We start from the raw sequence: 17,375 nt of genomic DNA on the forward strand, positions 1-17,375 counted from the left end.
AGCCTGGACTAAGCGGTAAACCAGCCTTGCTTATATTTTGTACCACTTGGAGGTGAGAATAGGTTGCCTTACACTGGCGACACCGAAGCCTTTGTGCGGGAGGGTTTGCTTGTCTAAGTTGGTCCGGAACGATTGCAGTCAAGATTTTCAGCGGTATACGTGGAATAGATGGATCCTAAAAAGGATTGGTGATGTCGTGCACAATAATCGCAATGGTACTGCCCCTATGATGGCTCCAGGATGATGCTGCGCAGCATGTAGAATATGCCGTGCATTTGAGAGATTCAAGGTTTACTATCAAAATCACATTGTGTCGGGTGTTCTATTTTGATGAAGAATCAAGAGCGACAAGTGTCTTACATCAAAGCGTTGTTCCGAGTCCCGTCACAGGCTTGTGGAAGTATTGTTTCTGCTGATGAACAGACGAAACGAACTTCTAATCAGTCATGGATCTACTGAAAGGATACGAGTTTGAGTAAGATCGAACCAGAAATAAATCGGGTTGGTTTCGTGCAACTCGTTCCAGACGATTACTTAGGCTTTTAGCTAAGAGTAATCTTCCCCTAAGTACATTGCAGACTTTACCTTGTTAGGCATGCGCTAGGTGATAACCCTAACGCATAAACATAACTTCGAATCAACCCACTCGTCGACAGCCATGAAAAAATATTCTCACAGTTATCTATCGCCCGACGCTTTTTGGATGATTTTCCCCCCTATCAATGCCGCAGTCAGGACAACTAACAGACCACATCCATTATGAACACTGAGCTCCATCAGGTCTTGAATGTCTGGGACCGTATCCGTGTTAACAGCCCAATATACGCGTTCCTTCTCAACGATGTTGAAATCTATAGCGCGCAAAAGGGGAAAGTTAATGCTCGCCTTCGTGTCGCTCCTCATCATCTGAATTCTAAAAACACCCTGCACGGTGCCTTTTCTGCATGTGTTACTGATTGGGCTGGTGGGCTTGCCATCGCGTCCTGTGGCCATGACTCTACAGGTGTGAGCACCGACATCCATGTGAATTACCTGTCAACGGCCACGACAGGGGATTGGGTTGAGATTGAAGGCTGTGCGGATAAAGTCGGGAAAACGCTTGCTTTCACAACGGTAGTTATCTCCAAAAAATCTGAGGCGGGGAAGATGACTATCGTGGCCAAAGGTTCACATACGAAATATCTCAAAACCACTTGAGGACAACTCTCTTGATTATCCATAACTCGCCGACAATGTCTTGCGCATTGGGGAAACATAACACAATACCTAAATGGTTATGCGTCGAGTACTTATACAAGCCCGCCATCTTCTTTGCATCTGGCATGATTACATGTTCTTTGAATGCTGGATTCACTCGGATAGCGGAGATTATAGACCCATTCTCGATAGCTTTAGATACCTCACCGTCTCATCCTGAGGTGAGGCAATAAAGAATGGGCACATAAACTTGTCTAGTCCGTTAAGCTATAGGATTCTAATTAATTCCACCTCCTGGTCGCATCCAAATCGAAACTCCTGAACAATGAACCAATGAACAAGTACAAATCTGATACCTATGGGAAGACACATGATGATAATTAGTCAGCATCATCTCATTTGTTCCGATGGTCTCACATGATATTACCTTATCATAAAGGCTTTAGGAATGCGTGACATATTATATAATCACTATCTAGGACCAAAAATGGGAAGGTATCGTTATGTACCGAGTATTTAGAGCTCGTACTGGAGAAGCTCTGTATATAAACGCGATGGGTGGAAATGAAGTCTCTGGCTCCAAGGAATTGGCCCAGCTTTTAGACTATACCAATCATAAAGACCCTAGCTTGTTTCAACTGATCGTTTCTACAACCCCCAAGTCGTTAATTAGACCTGTCTCAAACGTGGCTAATGCCACTTTCACCCGAGGAAAGTCATTATGGATGATTCCATTGACAGGCCTCTTCCGTCTCCCTTGAGCGAGACTTGCTCTGATGCCCAGGATGCCACTGACTGTCTTGTGACCTCGCGTCATGAAGATTTTAATCGACCAAGTGATTTGATACCTACCATTACCCCATCAAAGGGGCCAGTTGATTACATGCTACATTTCCTCTCATCGTCCGATAATTCAACTTTGACCTGGTTTGTTGTGTCCTTGGCGATAGTAACATATATTCTCCTAGGCAGGATTGGACTGCTTTTGATTGGGCTGGTGGCCGGTGTTGCTCTGCATGCATCATGGGAGGCAGCCGATACTGGCCTTAGGGGGGATTCAACGGGGACTTACACTGTCTATAGGAGAAAGGAGCTTTCTCTGAATATAGCGAACCGATTGCTGGAGTTATCGAGTCGCAAACTTTCAGAACCAAAATCAAACAACGGCGGAAATATTGCGAAAGCTGCTGAGCAGATGTCTGAGCCTGAGCTAGATTTCTCTGGTTTTCCGCCCAAGACAGCGGCAGCATTGCGGTCATTGACCAATGCTGTGATAAAGGACTATGTAACGTATGTTTGCATCGCATATGTCTCCGCACGTTCTGACAGAATACAAGTCACTGGTATGAACCCATATTGCCAGCAGAGCAAATGTTCCCTCTCTCGTGCCGGAAATTGTTGAGAGACTTTATTATTTCTCTGTCCTCTCACCTATCTCGCAAACGGCCGGCAGATGCATTCTTGGAGTTTCTCACAAATTCTTCCTCTATGGTTATCGTGCTCTTGAATGAATTGTCAGCGGCGTTCCACCAAGCCGAGGGCCATTTAACGCCGGAAGATGCAGTCAAACGGTACCTGAGTTTACATCCCGAAAGCAGTTTAGCGAGCATTTTGTCGGAGCAGCAGCAGCGATTGAAATTAAGAATGGTAGCAGATGACATCCTATCCAGCTTTTTGGAACCAGGAGCGTACGCATGCTCGGTGCTGAGGGAATTCCTTCGCGAGATTCTAGCCGGTGTAGTATTAGAGTCGGCAATCTCCAATCTTTCTCGATCGGAGACGATCAATGGCTGGATCATTCATCTTCTAAAAGAAGGTGAATCGGAGTTATTGAACGCCATTGATGCKGGGGTCGAGGGGGCCAAGGAACAAGTGGTCGCGGTCGAAGGCGCTCACGACGAGAACAAGTCTACAACAGTTCCGTTTAGCAAGTCAGATACTGAGGAGAAACCTGCCCTACAATCTGATAGTTATGGAATTCTTCCTACGACCAAGGTTGTTGAGGTTCCGATCTGTCAACCAGAAAGCGCTACGGTTCAGACACAGGACTTGCAGATTCGGACCGCTTGTCTCTCTTCCCCTGAAGCTGTGCAGTCCTCAAATTCCCAGTCAACTATGTTGCCGCGCCAGTCGCTTGTCGGGTCTCAAGACAAAGAGGCAACAATTCATACACTGAAGGCCAAAGACGCCGCACAGATTCGAAATGATTGTGATCTGACAGAGATAGTGTCCACGGAACATTATCCTCCAGTCCAACCTCCAGACCCATGCATGTCACCGCCAGTCTCGCATTTATCGGATTCTCCATCTAAGATTTCACCTGTCACGGCTCTTCATTACGCTTCCGTTTCAATAGAKGAGCTTTCTGAAGCTAGTGAGACAGCATCAATTCGGTCAAAGCCTACATCGAGTTATCTGATCCAAATCGAGCCAGCAGCCACACGTCGCACTGGGTGGATGATTTTCAGAAATTATGCAGATTTTGAATCATTACACGGCACCCTTGGAACGATAGCGAGGCTTAATAAAATACAGGATTTCACGGAAGGCCACCCTGTCTTGCCACCCTGGAAGGGGCAGACAAAGGGGGCCCTAGTGCGTAATCTGGAGAGATACCTTAAGGATGCCCTTCGGTATGAAGCGCTTGCAGATTGCGAGAGAATGAAACGGTTTTTGGAGAAGGATGAGCGCCTCGATGCTGGTGCCAGCGATGCCTCGGCTAAATCTGGGTTTCCGTTTCCCACCTCGGTGGCGCTCGAAAACATGGGCAAAGGTATGCTAGGCGTTCTGACTAACGCACCAAAGGGCGTTACTGAAGGTGGTAAAGCCGTCATTGGTGGTGTCACCGGGGTGTTTGGAGGAACAAACGGCAAAAAAACATCATTAAGCTCCAAAGGAGATCAAGGGAACCATGGCCGTTCTCTATCAACTCGGTCCATCTCACAAATGAACTACGAGAGTATAGTCTCTGACAGTGTAATCGCGCCGAAGAGACCTGTTAGCGAGAACCATAAGACAGAGTGTTATCCTTTAGCTGTTGTCCCTACCCCCGAGACTTCAAGTTCCCAAGAAGTCCCTCTCAGCCCTGGAAGCGGAGAAGTTGTTAACTCTACTATACCAAGGTCCCGAGATCTTGCACCTTGCGATTCAAGACTCGAGAGTCATCATCTTCAGGAGCCGTTGTCTGACTCTGACGGTGGAGATAACATTGGTTCCCGCATAAGACCGAAAGAAGAGCAGAAAGCGTCAGTTGGTCAAACTACTATGCGGCGTCAAGAAAGCCCTATCTCCCAGGAGGAGACACAAATAGCTGTGGAGCTCTTGTTTGCGGTTATCAATGAACTATACTCATTGTCATCTGCATGGAACATCAGGAGAACACTTCTCAACGCGGCGAAGTCATATATTTTACGCCCTGGAAGCCCAAGTCTAGAGACGATTCGCTCTCTCTTGCAGGAGTCCATGATTGATGCTAATACCTCGGATGCATCAATCGCATTCTATCTGACCAAGCTCCGCGAGAATGTCCTGCCGACGAAGGAGGAACTAGAGTCTTGGCCTCAGTCGCCCAGTAGCGCGGAAAAGGAGCGTATGAGGGAAACTGCAAGAAGAACACTCGTCCTTAAGGGGCTGCCGCAGGCGCTTACAAGTGTCATGGGGTCCGCTGCTAGTCGTGAATCACTCGAGAGGGTCTTTGATTGCCTACAGGTCGAAATGATTGCGCGCGGTTTTGTATACTCTATTCTTTTGCAAGCTTTGAGAGCTCTGACTTTCTGATCCGTCGGAGAATGATGTGATTTTCAATGAGCCTGATGATTATTTCCGCCCCTTTCAGCCAGATGATTCCTGGAAGACGCTGCCTAGGAATTTTCATTAAGATGAAGTTTGAATAGGTGAATATGAACTTATATGGCGTTTCGCATATTTAGATTCGAGCGTTCAAACTTTGCGTCACCTGTTGGCACTCTTATATCAAAAGCTACACAGCTTTACCCAACCAAAATGTTGTAAGGAGGAGCATATGATCCGTTATCAATATTTTGAATATCAGCTAGGGGTTCACTTGTCTTTCTTCAGATGGTATATGGCTACACACTGCATACCTGAAGTAGAAAAATGGCCTAAATCCCTTGATACTTGTCCCTTAAAGCTCTGAACATATACATTACTAGATACCGTTAATATTTGCTTGCGGAAGTTGGAAAGATACCTCTACGTGTTTTCATAGTAGGGTAATAGGTCTACCATCTGAGTTTATCTACAAGACGTAGACTTAGTAGAACTACAAGTTTTAACGTTATGTATACTGTAAGTGGACCTCATAGTTTTAGAGTTCAAGGGGTTAAGCCCAGCTGGGAGTCCACGACCCACTTAGTTCTTGGCTACTCCATTGTCTCAAATGATATGACGCGTCTAACGTTCACGCGTCCATTGATTGAATCTTCTTACCTAGAGAATCACTAGTTACGCTTTTCGAACCACTGTGAAAACAATTGAATTGTAGTGGTCTCTATTCATACTACTGCAGTATCCATCACGATTCTTTCTCAGTTATCCCACGAGCAGATCTTGGGGATGCCTTCTGGGTCCAGGAAGCGCGTGTCAAGTGTCAGTGATGATTGCAACAACAATGAAAACTTCCAGCAGAAGAAAGCAAAAACCGAAGTATCAATGAGTGTTTCTGCATCGTCGACTCACAACATGCATAAAGCAGTGAGCTGGAAAGTTGACGCAAATGGAGACAAATTCTGGGAGCTTTCTAAAATGCGTCGTATCACTATCTCCTCCTTTCGAGGGAAGACGCTCGTCAACATTAGAGAGTATTACGAGAAGGACGGGCAAGAGCTCCCGGGGAAGAAGGTAAAATGAGATTACCAGGAGGCGCTGTCCCACCTCAACTGACTTGCACTGTAGGGCATTTCTTTACCTATCGATCAATTCTCTGCTCTTGTAACATTATTACCAGATATTGAAATGGCGCTTAAAGAGAGCGGGGAGTTTGTGCCGCGGCCAGACTATCCTCAGGCCAATAAAAAGCCGAACGGGGACGATAGCAACGAAACAGACCACAGCACGGAACCTGAAAGCAAATATTCAATGAAGAAGAATATTGAAGCAACCAGTGAGGAAGACTAGAACCAGGACAAGCTCTTTTATTTGGCTCAGGAACCACAATGGATGAGTAATACACATTTCTCTGTTTATATTTGTGCAAAGGATGATGTGCGCCGAAAAAGCAGCAGAGTGGAACTGAAAGAAAAAGAGGAGAAGGAAAGATTGGGGAGGGCGCGCTGCGAAAACCTTCCCTGTTGCTCTCGTGGTGTAGGCATACACAGGCTCGTGATCTTCTATCCTTCAGTGATTTGAAAGGCATTTTCAGTCTTCTCCCAAGCAGGCATTGCCGAGGCCTCAATTGCCCATCCACCATTCTAGGTACTGTCTTCAGGGGTTCAGATGCTAGAATGCCCTTGAGCTCCGCGTCGCCGCCTACAGCGTCGTGGTGGGTTTAGCCTTTTGTTGCCGTTCTTGAAGGTAGCCAGCCTACTGGCCCAGAAGCCAACTTATAAGCATCTTCTTGCGGGGGAGCCGGAGTGCCGAAACATCTCGAAATTCGTTCAGATTTGTTGACTCTCTCCAGTTGCCTAGGCAATTGGAGTAAATACACTCAAGAAGTTGTTGCGGATTAGGCTTCAGTACGGATATTGTCTCCGTCACAAATTGCTCGCTCGAAAGGTGTAGGAAACAATTTTCCAGGTCAATTGTTCTAGACAAGTTGGAAGATATTATGTGCAGAGAAAGGGATCTGTTGACTGCAACACCGATGCCAGGCCCTCTACGATTCTGGCTCGCATGAGACTGGATTTCTTCTCAGTGATGAGCCTGTATTAGCATACAATTTGACATTCCTAACGGAGAACATACAAATAGGATGTATTTATGACTGAGCCTTCTCCTGCGGGCTCGATCAATTACTACACATCAGGTGGGTTCGATGGGAGATGGGTTCGACATAGGAAAATCCATATATTCGGCCTTGACGTCCTGGTTTGAATGCCTTTCTCACTAATGACAAGGGCCGGAAGAAGTTCCATCAATAACGCAATAATTTTATTTTGCAGTTATGAGGGCCTGTCCTTCGCTCGCCAGAATTGCTGGCTATTTTTCACATGTGTCGACAACCATTTCATCGTTCTTGCTAATGCCATCTTTTGATCACCTTCCAACGCAGGGAAATAGACGGCAGAGGCTAGGCTTCTGGTGACCTTTGTCTTCTATCCGTTCAACTTCCAATCAGTGTTGGAATGGTCTTGCCAATATGTCCGTGGACACGAATGTCTCTCCATCGGATAGCGTCGAGCCTGCAACCTGCCGTCCATTACATAGGGGATCACCCGATTGCCGAGATTGAAAATTATCGGCGATGCATTTGTACCGTGGTAGTGTACGCTCGGGCGAAGAGAACAGTCAGTCGCTTGATAGCCCAGCTTAGATAGTCCATATCAACTTCACCGTCAACTTTCAACTCTTGTTCGTGCCCAGTACACCTGCCAATGCCGGGGTTTTTCAGCTGAGGCAGAAGAACGATGATACCTGAATATCTGCTAAGCCTGAAACTCTTCGCCATTGCGACGCTATGCTTTTTTTATAGAAAAGGATGGGCTATCCCTGTCCATGCGCAAGGTATTGTATCTAAGGACACAGTCAGATGCCAATCTCTCAGATCCTCTAATGTACAAACCTGATAGTCATAGTACTACTCCGTAATACCTGCAGATTAAGGACATTTATAGAATGCACTGAACATTTCTACCATCTAGACCAGTGGCAGAATGACAATAATAAACAATAGATAAATATACATCTATAACATCTAACATCTACACCTACCTCGAGAATCAATCACGAGTCATATATGCAGTAGCGTCACACGCCTAAGGTGCGTAGGTATCCATGTCGAGTAGTTTACAGAAGTATACCTATTTTCTTGGCAATGACGGACCATCATTAGAACACAACGTAGGTAAAAAGAAAACAAGCTACAGAGTAAATATTAAACTAAGGAAAGCTTGCATGAGACAGAACAGTAACTAGTGTAATAGATTCTGATTGATTTCAGTAGCTTAAATAACATCACTGAGTGTACTTACACAGTTTTCCCTTCTGATGGCCCAGATATCGATACCCCACTGCCCCTTTTTCCGCTCCGCAAATTGTCCAACCACCAAACCAGACCTCCGCTGCTCTCCCCTGAACCGCCTACCATCGCCGATAATGATGCGACTATCAATAATCATGTCTTGAGATTTCGTATATTTCTCCGCACCATCCTGTAGTTGGACGTTCTTGTTGAAGCTAGATTTCTCTTTCAATCTCGAATTGATCATTTCTGAGCAAAACTATACGGCATCGGTTCTCTATGCTCGATAATCTGCTAAACAAGCTGGTACGTCTGACGCTACCTATAGACAGCTTCTGAGCAATCCTGTCGTCTGGCTTCTGCCCACTCCTCAACAAACAGCAATTGACACAATTCCAATTCTTTCTCCAGCTTATCGTCCCTGATATATCTCCGTGCCGAGTTTCCAACACACCATCACCACGCCTCTGATGTTTCTGAGCCGCCCATCGATTCCTGCCAAAGTGACAACTTTGATCGCCTGGCCAACTATCTCCTTGCTCCGGTCTCTGCCGCTCCACTTGAACTGCAATTGCGACCGGCTATCCTAAAGTGGACGTTGCTTCTGATTTGCGCTGCTCGCTGACTGTCACCTGGAAGCAATGCGCTGTTCGTGAACGCATTGGATCCTGCGCTAAACGACGATGTGCTGAGCAAGGCGCTCAAGACTGAGGAATATATATATTAAGTTCAGGCCTCTACAATCTATATATGCCTACTTGTTGTTGCCTCACAAAATAGCCATCTCTCGCTTCTCGCTTGGCGGCCGTTGGGAAATGAGAAAGGGCTACATAGACGTTCCCGTGGAAGACATCGTTGAACCAAGGCGAACTCACTGTCCCTAAAAACACCACAAGCTCCGAAACAATCATTACAACAATGCCCGAATTGATACCAGAGCGTACGACCAACGCGATTTCCGAAATCCAAACTGATCATAATGGGATCCTAGAAGGCCTCGGTAGCCTGAATCGCTGGTCTCAGTCGACCGTTTCTAGCAAGGATTCGCCTATCAACCGTTCTCGGGGAAATTCATCGCCTATTAATATAGAATCTCCGAAGGCAAATGCAAGCCCGGCGAGCACCTCTAGCCCTGAGTGTTACGTTCCCGATCACCACCGTGGCCAATCACAGGCATTTCGTGTCTCCCAGCCTTCGACGTCAGCAAGCCATACCGAAGCGTCCAGACTTGGATCATCAGATGCTGGTACGATAACCAAGTTGGCGGCGAATGATAGCGGCATTGTCCCCTTCAACTCAAATCTTGAGACATCGGAGCCTGTGTTAGCCTCCCCAGCTCTCTTCCAGAACCCGTGGGCAAAGTCAGGCTCACTCAGCATGGGCTCTGGCGAGCATAATTTGTCTCATGATCCAGCGAGCTCTCAAGAGGTGGGCGACAGCTCACGCCCAGCATCGGCCAAGGGATATGACTCTGTACGACGGAGGCGGGGCTATTCCCAGAAAGCAATGCTTTCTAAAGCGTTGCAGAAGGCTAATACTGCAGTCCTTCTAGACAACGCAGCTAATTTCGAAGGTGCAATGGAAGCTTACAACGATGCTTGTCAACTTCTACAACTAGTCATGTTGCGAAGCAGCGGAGGAGAAGACGAGAGAATGAAGCTTCAGGAGATTGTGAGTTTGCCCTCTCTACCCCTGCAGAACTTATTAACACGGATTTTGTAGCGCGACACCTATATGCTTCGCGTGACCGAGCTGCGTCGTATGGACTTCTCCTTCCGCGAAGTTAACAGCAAAGCGCTTCCTGAACGTCCCCTTAGTCAGGAGTCATACGGAGCAATGTCACAACCCATAGAGGACGAGGATGATTTGCATACTGAGGAGAGATACGACTATTTGCAGTCCAGATCTTTCGTTCATGATCATCCCATCTCTGAAGGATCTAGAACCATGGTGCCCAATCAGATCCCTCCGAGGCGTCAGTCGCTATTGCCGTCGCCTTTGGAGGATGAGTCAAGATATGCCATACCGTCACCCGTTTCCGGCAGACCGGCTCAGTCTGATTCGTCCAGGCAAGCGTCGGAGAAATTTTTTCAGGGCGCACTGGGCCCTCCACAGGATACATATTTGACCAGAGGACCCGGTCAGGATGAGGAACCCTCGTCTTCCAGGGATCCGCAGTCTGAGTTGACCTTACTGAGCACTCACGCCAGGGACATTTACGAGTCAACCTCTTGGCTCGATACTATCGACGAGTCTGGTGCTTCTTCACCTTCTTCCCAGCACTCCCGAGTATCATCTGTGTATCTACGGCGGAGAAGAAGCCACCGCTTCAGCCATGGTACTGAAGCCGAATTTGATGCTGCATTAGATGCTGCCGTTGAGGCTGCATATGATGAAGGCTTGGAACCAGCGGTAGAGGTGGACGGTTACGATACAGACGATGAGATCGTAGCGAACGCTCGCAGGAACGTTGAGTTGGCAAAACAGAGAGTAAGGGAAGCGGAGAGAGAAGCGGAAGTAGCAATAACTCAGGGCCACGATCTTCGCCACATACTCGAGCAGACGAGGCTCGACCATTCAAGTGATTTGGTCCAAGATTATCCTGACGACGAAGCCGAAGAAGAGGAGCGATTGTTGGATGAAATGACCAGTGGCTACGTTATGGATGATTTCGCATTTGATCTCCAGTCAAAATCTGCTCTTCCGCGCCAGTCAGATTCAAGCGTGTTGTCCGCTAGGACATGGGAGAGCTCGGTTGTCCCAAATTCAGCTACAACAACACCCGGCGTGACTTTGGCTCCGTTGGAGGAAGATGACGTTGTGTTGGAGGATCAATCAGAGAAACGTCAGAGCGCGCTTACTCCATTAGAGTTCGACCAAGTCTCCTCGCCTCATGTTCCTTTCGGCCTGCCCAAACAGTCTTCTGTGCTAATAGCGAGTCCAAGCGTGCGAGCACGACGAATGTCAGGCCAAAACCCGACAGAACTGAAAATCGAGACCAGCTCTCGTCCTAAGATTGGCGGTGATGCGCTCACCCAAGACTCCGCGGGCACGGACATGTTTCGACCACCCCCTCTCCCGAAAGACGGATCTCAAACACTCTCTTCCGCAAGCTCCACTACTAAGTCTCCCGCTCCAGCTTCCGTTTCCGCATCGGCCGTGCATCTCAACCGAAGGAATGCTTCAATTGCATCACTGGCTGACGATGGTTCCACCATTGAAGTACTAGAGAAAGTTATTACGCAGGAGGGAAAGCCGTATGGCAGGATATCGAAGGTGCCATCACCCGCCCGTCTGATTGGCAAGGTCCCTTCAGCCCCAGACAACCTGGGCAAGTTAAATTCAGGTCTGAAGACGTTCCGGCCGAGGAATGTCTCTGTACCAGCGCCTGATCTGTCTGCCAATTCCCCGGAAACGCCATCAAGCGGTGCATTCCCGGACCTGCAAAAGGGAACGGCAATTGGCGCAGCTCCTTCTCTACCTACACCTATTGGTGCAACTTTTGCGCCGTCCGGTCTGAACAGTGGAGGCCTGTATTTGTTCGATAGCCACATCCACTCACCGACAAGTCCCGGATCCCCCAATCCAATGGCTGCGAACGCCCCTATTCCTTTAGAGCCGTGTCCCGAATCATTTCTTTTACGTCCATTCTGGCTCTTGAGATGTATTTACCAGACCATCGCTCATCCGCGAGGGGGCTATTTATCTACGAAACTATTTGTACCCCATGATGTGTGGGGCGTTAAAAACGTGAAACTTAGGGCGGTCGAAGAAAAAGTGTCCAACTGCGACCTGTTGACGGCGGCGTTACTTAAGCTTGCTAAGGTGGACACTTATGACGCCGACGCCGTCCTGGAGGAAATGCAATCCTTGGAAGCTGTGCTCGACCAGGTGCAGGTGTCTCTGTCAAAGAAGATAAGCAGCGAAGTCGGCGTGCAAGGGGCTATGCCGATGTTCAAATATTCTCAAAGCTCTGAGGATGTGGCAAATGGTGTTGATAATATGCTGCAAAAAGTCAACAGCAGTTCAGGCAAGTCGTCATATCTAACTTCATGGCGAAAATTGCGTTCCAAAAACTCAGGCTTCGGTGCTCCCGCTACACCAGTGCATCCCAAAGAAACCAGCAAAGATAATTTAACAATCAGTTCGATCCCCATGACTTCGTTGCCAACTTCTCAAGCTGCCAAGCGTGTTACACCACAGGTCCAGTTCAGTGGACCCAACGCACATTATATGGCTGCGCTCGCCCGACTGTGCGACGCGGCGCAGGTGCTGGGTGAGTACATTCTCTCATTCTTCTTGTCAATCCTGCTATGCTAACGGAGGCTCTGTGTTGTAGACCAGATTGCCCAGCAAGTTGAAGACCCCGGTCTCAAACATTCCTCGCCCACATTAGTCGGCCTCGAATTGAGTACACGCMATGCTGCTGAATTTTTCGGATTCTATATCTGCCGATTCGCTTTGAACGACATTGGCATGATGCTTGATAAGTTCATCAAGAGAGGAAGTGAATGGGTTTTGATCTGAGTGTAAAGGTGTTCGAGCCTTAGCTTATTTTACTGCTTGTTCACCATCGACGATCTCAGCCTTTTAGCTCCTGCTATTTTAATTCTTCTGCCCTTCCTTTAACTCTGATACACCTCTCCCATACTGAATTCTCCCTTATTAGAATTTCAAATGGAACTGCCCCTGTCCCTCCCCTTCCTCCGCCGAATTCACTAATGCATGAACGACCGTCGACTATCCTGATCCATAACCTCAGCTTTGTCTGGAGAACATGTCCTTCTACATACCCTGTTACTGTATTTTCTCTTGCGATACCATTGCCCTATATTGCTTTCAAGATATGAAGGATTGTATGTGTTTGTTCGTTTGTCATGGTAGCAAGTTTAGAGATCTGCCCAGATTTTCACATTTTGTTTCAAGCGCTGGAGGCAATTAATTATATCAGCAGTGATGTTCTCTCGCTGGGGGTTCTCAATTCGTCGCGTCTCATGCATATATTACCCACAAGAGAGCCGGGGTATAAAATTGTGTTTATTGGACTGAGCTTGTCACTTGAGTAGGTCTGCGATTACTGAAGAGTCTTGAGCAAGTGCTAGGTAAAAGAACGAAGTGCAAGGGAAGCGCAAGAGCGGGAGTTTCAGAGACGATGTGAGGAGACAGAGAGTCAAACTATCKGGACTGGGATCAAGCATGAACTAAAAAGAAGAATGAATTATGGCTTATTTGAGCATCAGACCCTAGCTTCCCTGTCAGCTGTCCTGAAACAGTCACCAAGTATTGAGTGTATTTGTCGCAATGATAAACAGCGAAGCCTGAATTAAACTGATTCCTAGAGTAGTTCATCTGACCCTCTATACTCGTCGACTCGTCGATCTGAGACAAATTTGCCGTCGTTTCTCCGCGTCTCGAATGATCTCTGCAGATAGTTTGAGGCTTGGCGCAAGGTGTGCGTATCTCTCAACCTCGGCCATCACACTGGATATTATCGCATCCACTCGGAATCCCGGAGGCAATAGAGTAGAGAGTCCGGGGGACATCGTGGCCCCCATGATCAACAATGTTTGCGATACCATAGAGAGCGCGCCCTGCCAGAGATAGGGGAGATGGCCTTCGCGGTGACTGGTAATATTCTCCAGCTGCCGCAGCGTGGCCTCCAAGCACCGCCGGCAGCATTCCCTTACTACTTGATCAGTTGCAGCTTGCTCATTCTCAAAGACAGCTAAGATGTATGGCCGGTATATGATTGTCCGGCAAGCGTAGTATCGCAATCTGAGGACTGTCTGGACGGGGTTGGAGATCGGCGTGTGGTTAAGAGGAAACTGGACTGGCTGAGGTAGACTCTCATACCACTGAGAAAGTTGGAAATCCAGCTCCGAGACAATGGGCCCAAGTGATCCAAGGGTCAGCGAATTATCTTTCTGGTATATCATATGGCTGACTCGATTCAGAAGTCGCCGAAGAGCGATCTCAGCAAGGAAATACCATAGTTCCTCGCGGCCTACCGAGCCCTCCACTAAGCTGTTTTGACGATCGTCAGTGTCAGCTTCATCATCTTCTTCGTCCTCCTCGTCCTCGAAACCACCGGGAAGGTCGACAACTTCTTCGAAGTGCACAATGCCCGAGTGAGGCAGATCCAACTCTGCCAGCAAGTCGCTCTCATATAAGAGAGCATTCCAGTACACTCTCACACTCAATTCTCTCCACTGAAGGGGTACACGGGCGGGGTCCCCGAAGAGTAATTGTAATTTCATGCTAGCATTGGAGAGGAGGGTCCAAGCCTCCAGCGGCCTGACCAGGTAGAATAAATAGGCAGACGCAAGGATGATGCACTGAGCAGCCAGAACAGAGTTGCGCATCATTACCGATGGCAGAAGATTCCACGCTGTTGCAAAGTAAGGTAGTCCCGGGGGATCCATATCTGAAGGAATGAACGAGATGCTTCCGTAGTGACTGGCGCTGCCGAGAGCCAGAACCAAGAGGACCACGCAGCTCTCGGGTCCCTCTCGGAATCCCAGAGACACGGCTTTACTGTAATAGCTTGTCCAAGTGTATGGGTTCACACAAGCGTACCAAACATTGACCCGCTCGAAAAAAGACTGTACATATGTTGTTGTATTAGACAAGTCGAACCCTGCAGCTGAAGGAAACCTAAGCGGCTCGCGGGCCATTTCAAGCTGCAGTAACGTCTGCGGATCGTAGGGACCAGCGACCAGGTCTCGAATAAGGGGCCATTGTAGAAGGTGTAGTGCGGGAGTAGTGTGCACCTTGGGCATCGTTGAGATGCTCGTTGGTGGGTTCACCCAGGATCCAAGTCCGGCAACGGAGGTTCTCCCAGACATGGCGGCGATAGTGGATGCCTTGGCGACCGCATCATCGCTGCCCACATTCGTATCATTGCTCGTGGTAGGGGACGTTGAAGACAACGGGAAATGTGTTGCTTGTCCCGCCAGAGTAGATTGAAGTAGACCCTCGATTCTATTCAACCTCTCAATGATCAGTTTGTCGCCAGCGTCGAGTTTGATGCCTGGTTCCCTGTAAACGCAGTCTGCGTCCAGGTCTGTACAAAGTTGACACCTCGGGCGCGCCCCGTTACATCGAGTCTTTCGTAAGCGACATATCTGGCACTGTGGTGCTCCTCATGGGTCAACCAATACCCAGGTGACGATGGGAAAGGGGAGGGCAAAATTGAAAAGAAGAAGTCAAGGATACGTACTGCGATCGTCGCACGTCTCCGAGGATATTCCGTTAGCTCAGAGTTGGACCGCTTTTTCTTGCTGACTTGAAATTCCGCAGTGCCACCTGCGGTGGCCGAGTCGAGGATCAAGTCTCTCTCTGGAGAGGGCGTCATGATGTGAATGGCCAAGGTTCTTTCATATCACAATGAGAGAAAGTCGCCTGTCCAGACTTTGGAGATATGGAAGAAAGCAAAAATGGCATGAATCTGTACTCTCTGCAAGGGCTGAGTAGGCTTTTCATAGTGGCACTGCCTGTCATCTAAGATCAGACTCTCTGTCCTGCGGCTTGGAACATCCCCGAGACGCGTTAGAAGAACGTAGAATTGAAAACAAGATCCTAGGACAGAGGTAGACGAATCAATGTAGATGATGATGATGATGATGCGACGCTTAGAAGCCCATGGTGAGATTTCACCAAGCGCTAAGCAGCCCTTAAGTGGCTTTCGCGATACGCATCGAATGGCTTCTCAAACCAAGTGCTGAAATGCCACGATCAGTGAGATGTCACAAGAAGAGCCCTGAGAAGTAAGCAGGGAGTGGGGGAAAGGCCAAAATACCTGGTTGAGCAGACGACTCGAGACCTGGAGAAGCGAGATTGACATTTCCCTGAGTGAGTCTAAGGCAAGCCATAGTTGTGCATTTAATTGTATTATTAGACTCCCTGGTAGTGTTTAGTATCTGGGGGAGCGGGGGAAGGACAATACTGATGACTTGGGAGTTTGAAGGAGCCAGGTTTCACTGAATCACTGGGCCCAATAATAATACAGTAGTAGATTAATACCTACCATAATATCATTAGATACAAAGAAGCGTAGAATCACAACCGAATCAGAAGGCAGTCTCATCTTAGTGCAATGCGGAGAAGGCCATATCAGGAACCCCTTATGGGCCATAGCCGAGGACTCTATCTAGTAGCTGGGCATCATTAAATTATTATTATTACCTCAAGTACGGCGCAATATCGCCTCGACTAGGTAGGTCGTGAGTCGTATACGAGGTACAATCCGTGATGTACACGCGCTTCAATTTGCTGGATTAAATGGACTGTCAGGGCCACGGCCACCTAGGTAGCTACTGTATGAAGAGTAAAATAATATTAGCCTTGCAGGACCGAGTAGTGGAACCGGCATTGTTCAAAACCTTTGGGATTTGATGAAAAGGAACCTGCCTCGAATGATTGGGATACATGACTAGAGCCTGTTCAGGGCAAACGTGAGACTATAACTCATTGATATTTAGCAACTGGCAACTAGTTCTAGAGACGGTCATTGATACGTGCTGGATGGTCAACGGAGAATATTGGAGCAGATATTACTCCGTAGAACAGTTCTCATAAATGAATTAGGTCGGTACCTCTATCCAAGTATCCATGCGTGGTAGGTATGCAGGATAGGAGCCTTCCATCGTAGTGCCGAAGTCAACGGGTATTACGAATACATCAACCGTCATGCTCCTACCTTAGCGTTGTCATTGAGGTTGCAAGGTTGAAAGCTCAAAGATCCTAGGTATCTACAGGACGAAATTGCTCAGGTACCTTGCGGTATGTTCTCCGTATAGAGTTCTGTATAGGAGATTTACGGAGTTCAAGATGACACCAATAATCCACGATCGATGATAATAATAGATAGATAGATAGCACTCTCACTACATCATCTGCCTAAGTCATGGAAGCTCTAATAATTTCAGTAAAGCGAGATAGTGCAAAATATCTACATAAATCGGTACGACTACCTAGGATGTGCTCTGTCCGTAATCTGTAATGGGTTGACCCTTTAATCATATTGGTTGCTTGCCCAGAC

General features: G+C 47.8%; 5 protein-coding genes across 5 annotated transcripts; 4 read left to right on the plus strand and 1 right to left on the minus strand.

The window, feature by feature from the left end:
* Positions 1-759: 759 nt before the first annotated feature.
* Asppvi_007352 (PaaI family thioesterase) lies at positions 760-1,197 on the plus strand (the record flags this gene model as incomplete). The annotated part of the gene is made up of 1 exon (XM_043303239.1): positions 760-1,197. One exon carries the CDS (start codon positions 760-762, stop codon positions 1,195-1,197), a length of 438 nt encoding a protein of 145 aa, XP_043159174.1.
* A 1,488-nt stretch (positions 1,198-2,685) lies between these two features.
* On the plus strand, positions 2,686-4,974 carry Asppvi_007353 (PX domain protein; the record flags this gene model as incomplete). The annotated part of the gene is made up of 1 exon (XM_043303240.1): positions 2,686-4,974. One exon carries the CDS (start codon positions 2,686-2,688, stop codon positions 4,972-4,974), a length of 2,289 nt encoding a protein of 762 aa, XP_043159175.1.
* A 924-nt stretch (positions 4,975-5,898) lies between these two features.
* On the plus strand, positions 5,899-6,333 carry Asppvi_007354 (transcriptional coactivator p15/PC4 family protein; the record flags this gene model as incomplete). Its single annotated transcript, XM_043303241.1, has 2 exons — positions 5,899-6,057; positions 6,112-6,333. 2 exons carry the CDS (start codon positions 5,899-5,901, stop codon positions 6,331-6,333), a joined length of 381 nt encoding a protein of 126 aa, XP_043159176.1.
* A 2,920-nt stretch (positions 6,334-9,253) lies between these two features.
* Positions 9,254-12,862, plus strand: Asppvi_007355 (uncharacterized protein; the record flags this gene model as incomplete). Its single annotated transcript, XM_043303242.1, has 3 exons — positions 9,254-10,006; positions 10,058-12,611; positions 12,675-12,862. The coding sequence occupies 3 exons, from the start codon at positions 9,254-9,256 to the stop codon at positions 12,860-12,862; spliced, it is 3,495 nt and encodes a 1,164-aa protein (XP_043159177.1).
* Positions 12,863-13,692: 830 nt separating this feature from the next.
* Positions 13,693-15,689, minus strand: Asppvi_007356 (putative C6 finger domain protein; the record flags this gene model as incomplete). The annotated part of the gene is made up of 2 exons (XM_043303243.1): positions 13,693-15,465; positions 15,555-15,689. The coding sequence occupies 2 exons, from the start codon at positions 15,687-15,689 to the stop codon at positions 13,693-13,695; spliced, it is 1,908 nt and encodes a 635-aa protein (XP_043159178.1).
* Positions 15,690-17,375: the final 1,686 nt, after the last annotated feature.

This window comes from Aspergillus pseudoviridinutans (assembly GCF_018340605.1).
Source record: "Aspergillus pseudoviridinutans IFM 55266 DNA, scaffold_5, whole genome shotgun sequence".
Lineage (NCBI taxonomy): Eukaryota > Fungi > Ascomycota > Eurotiomycetes > Eurotiales > Aspergillaceae > Aspergillus > Aspergillus pseudoviridinutans.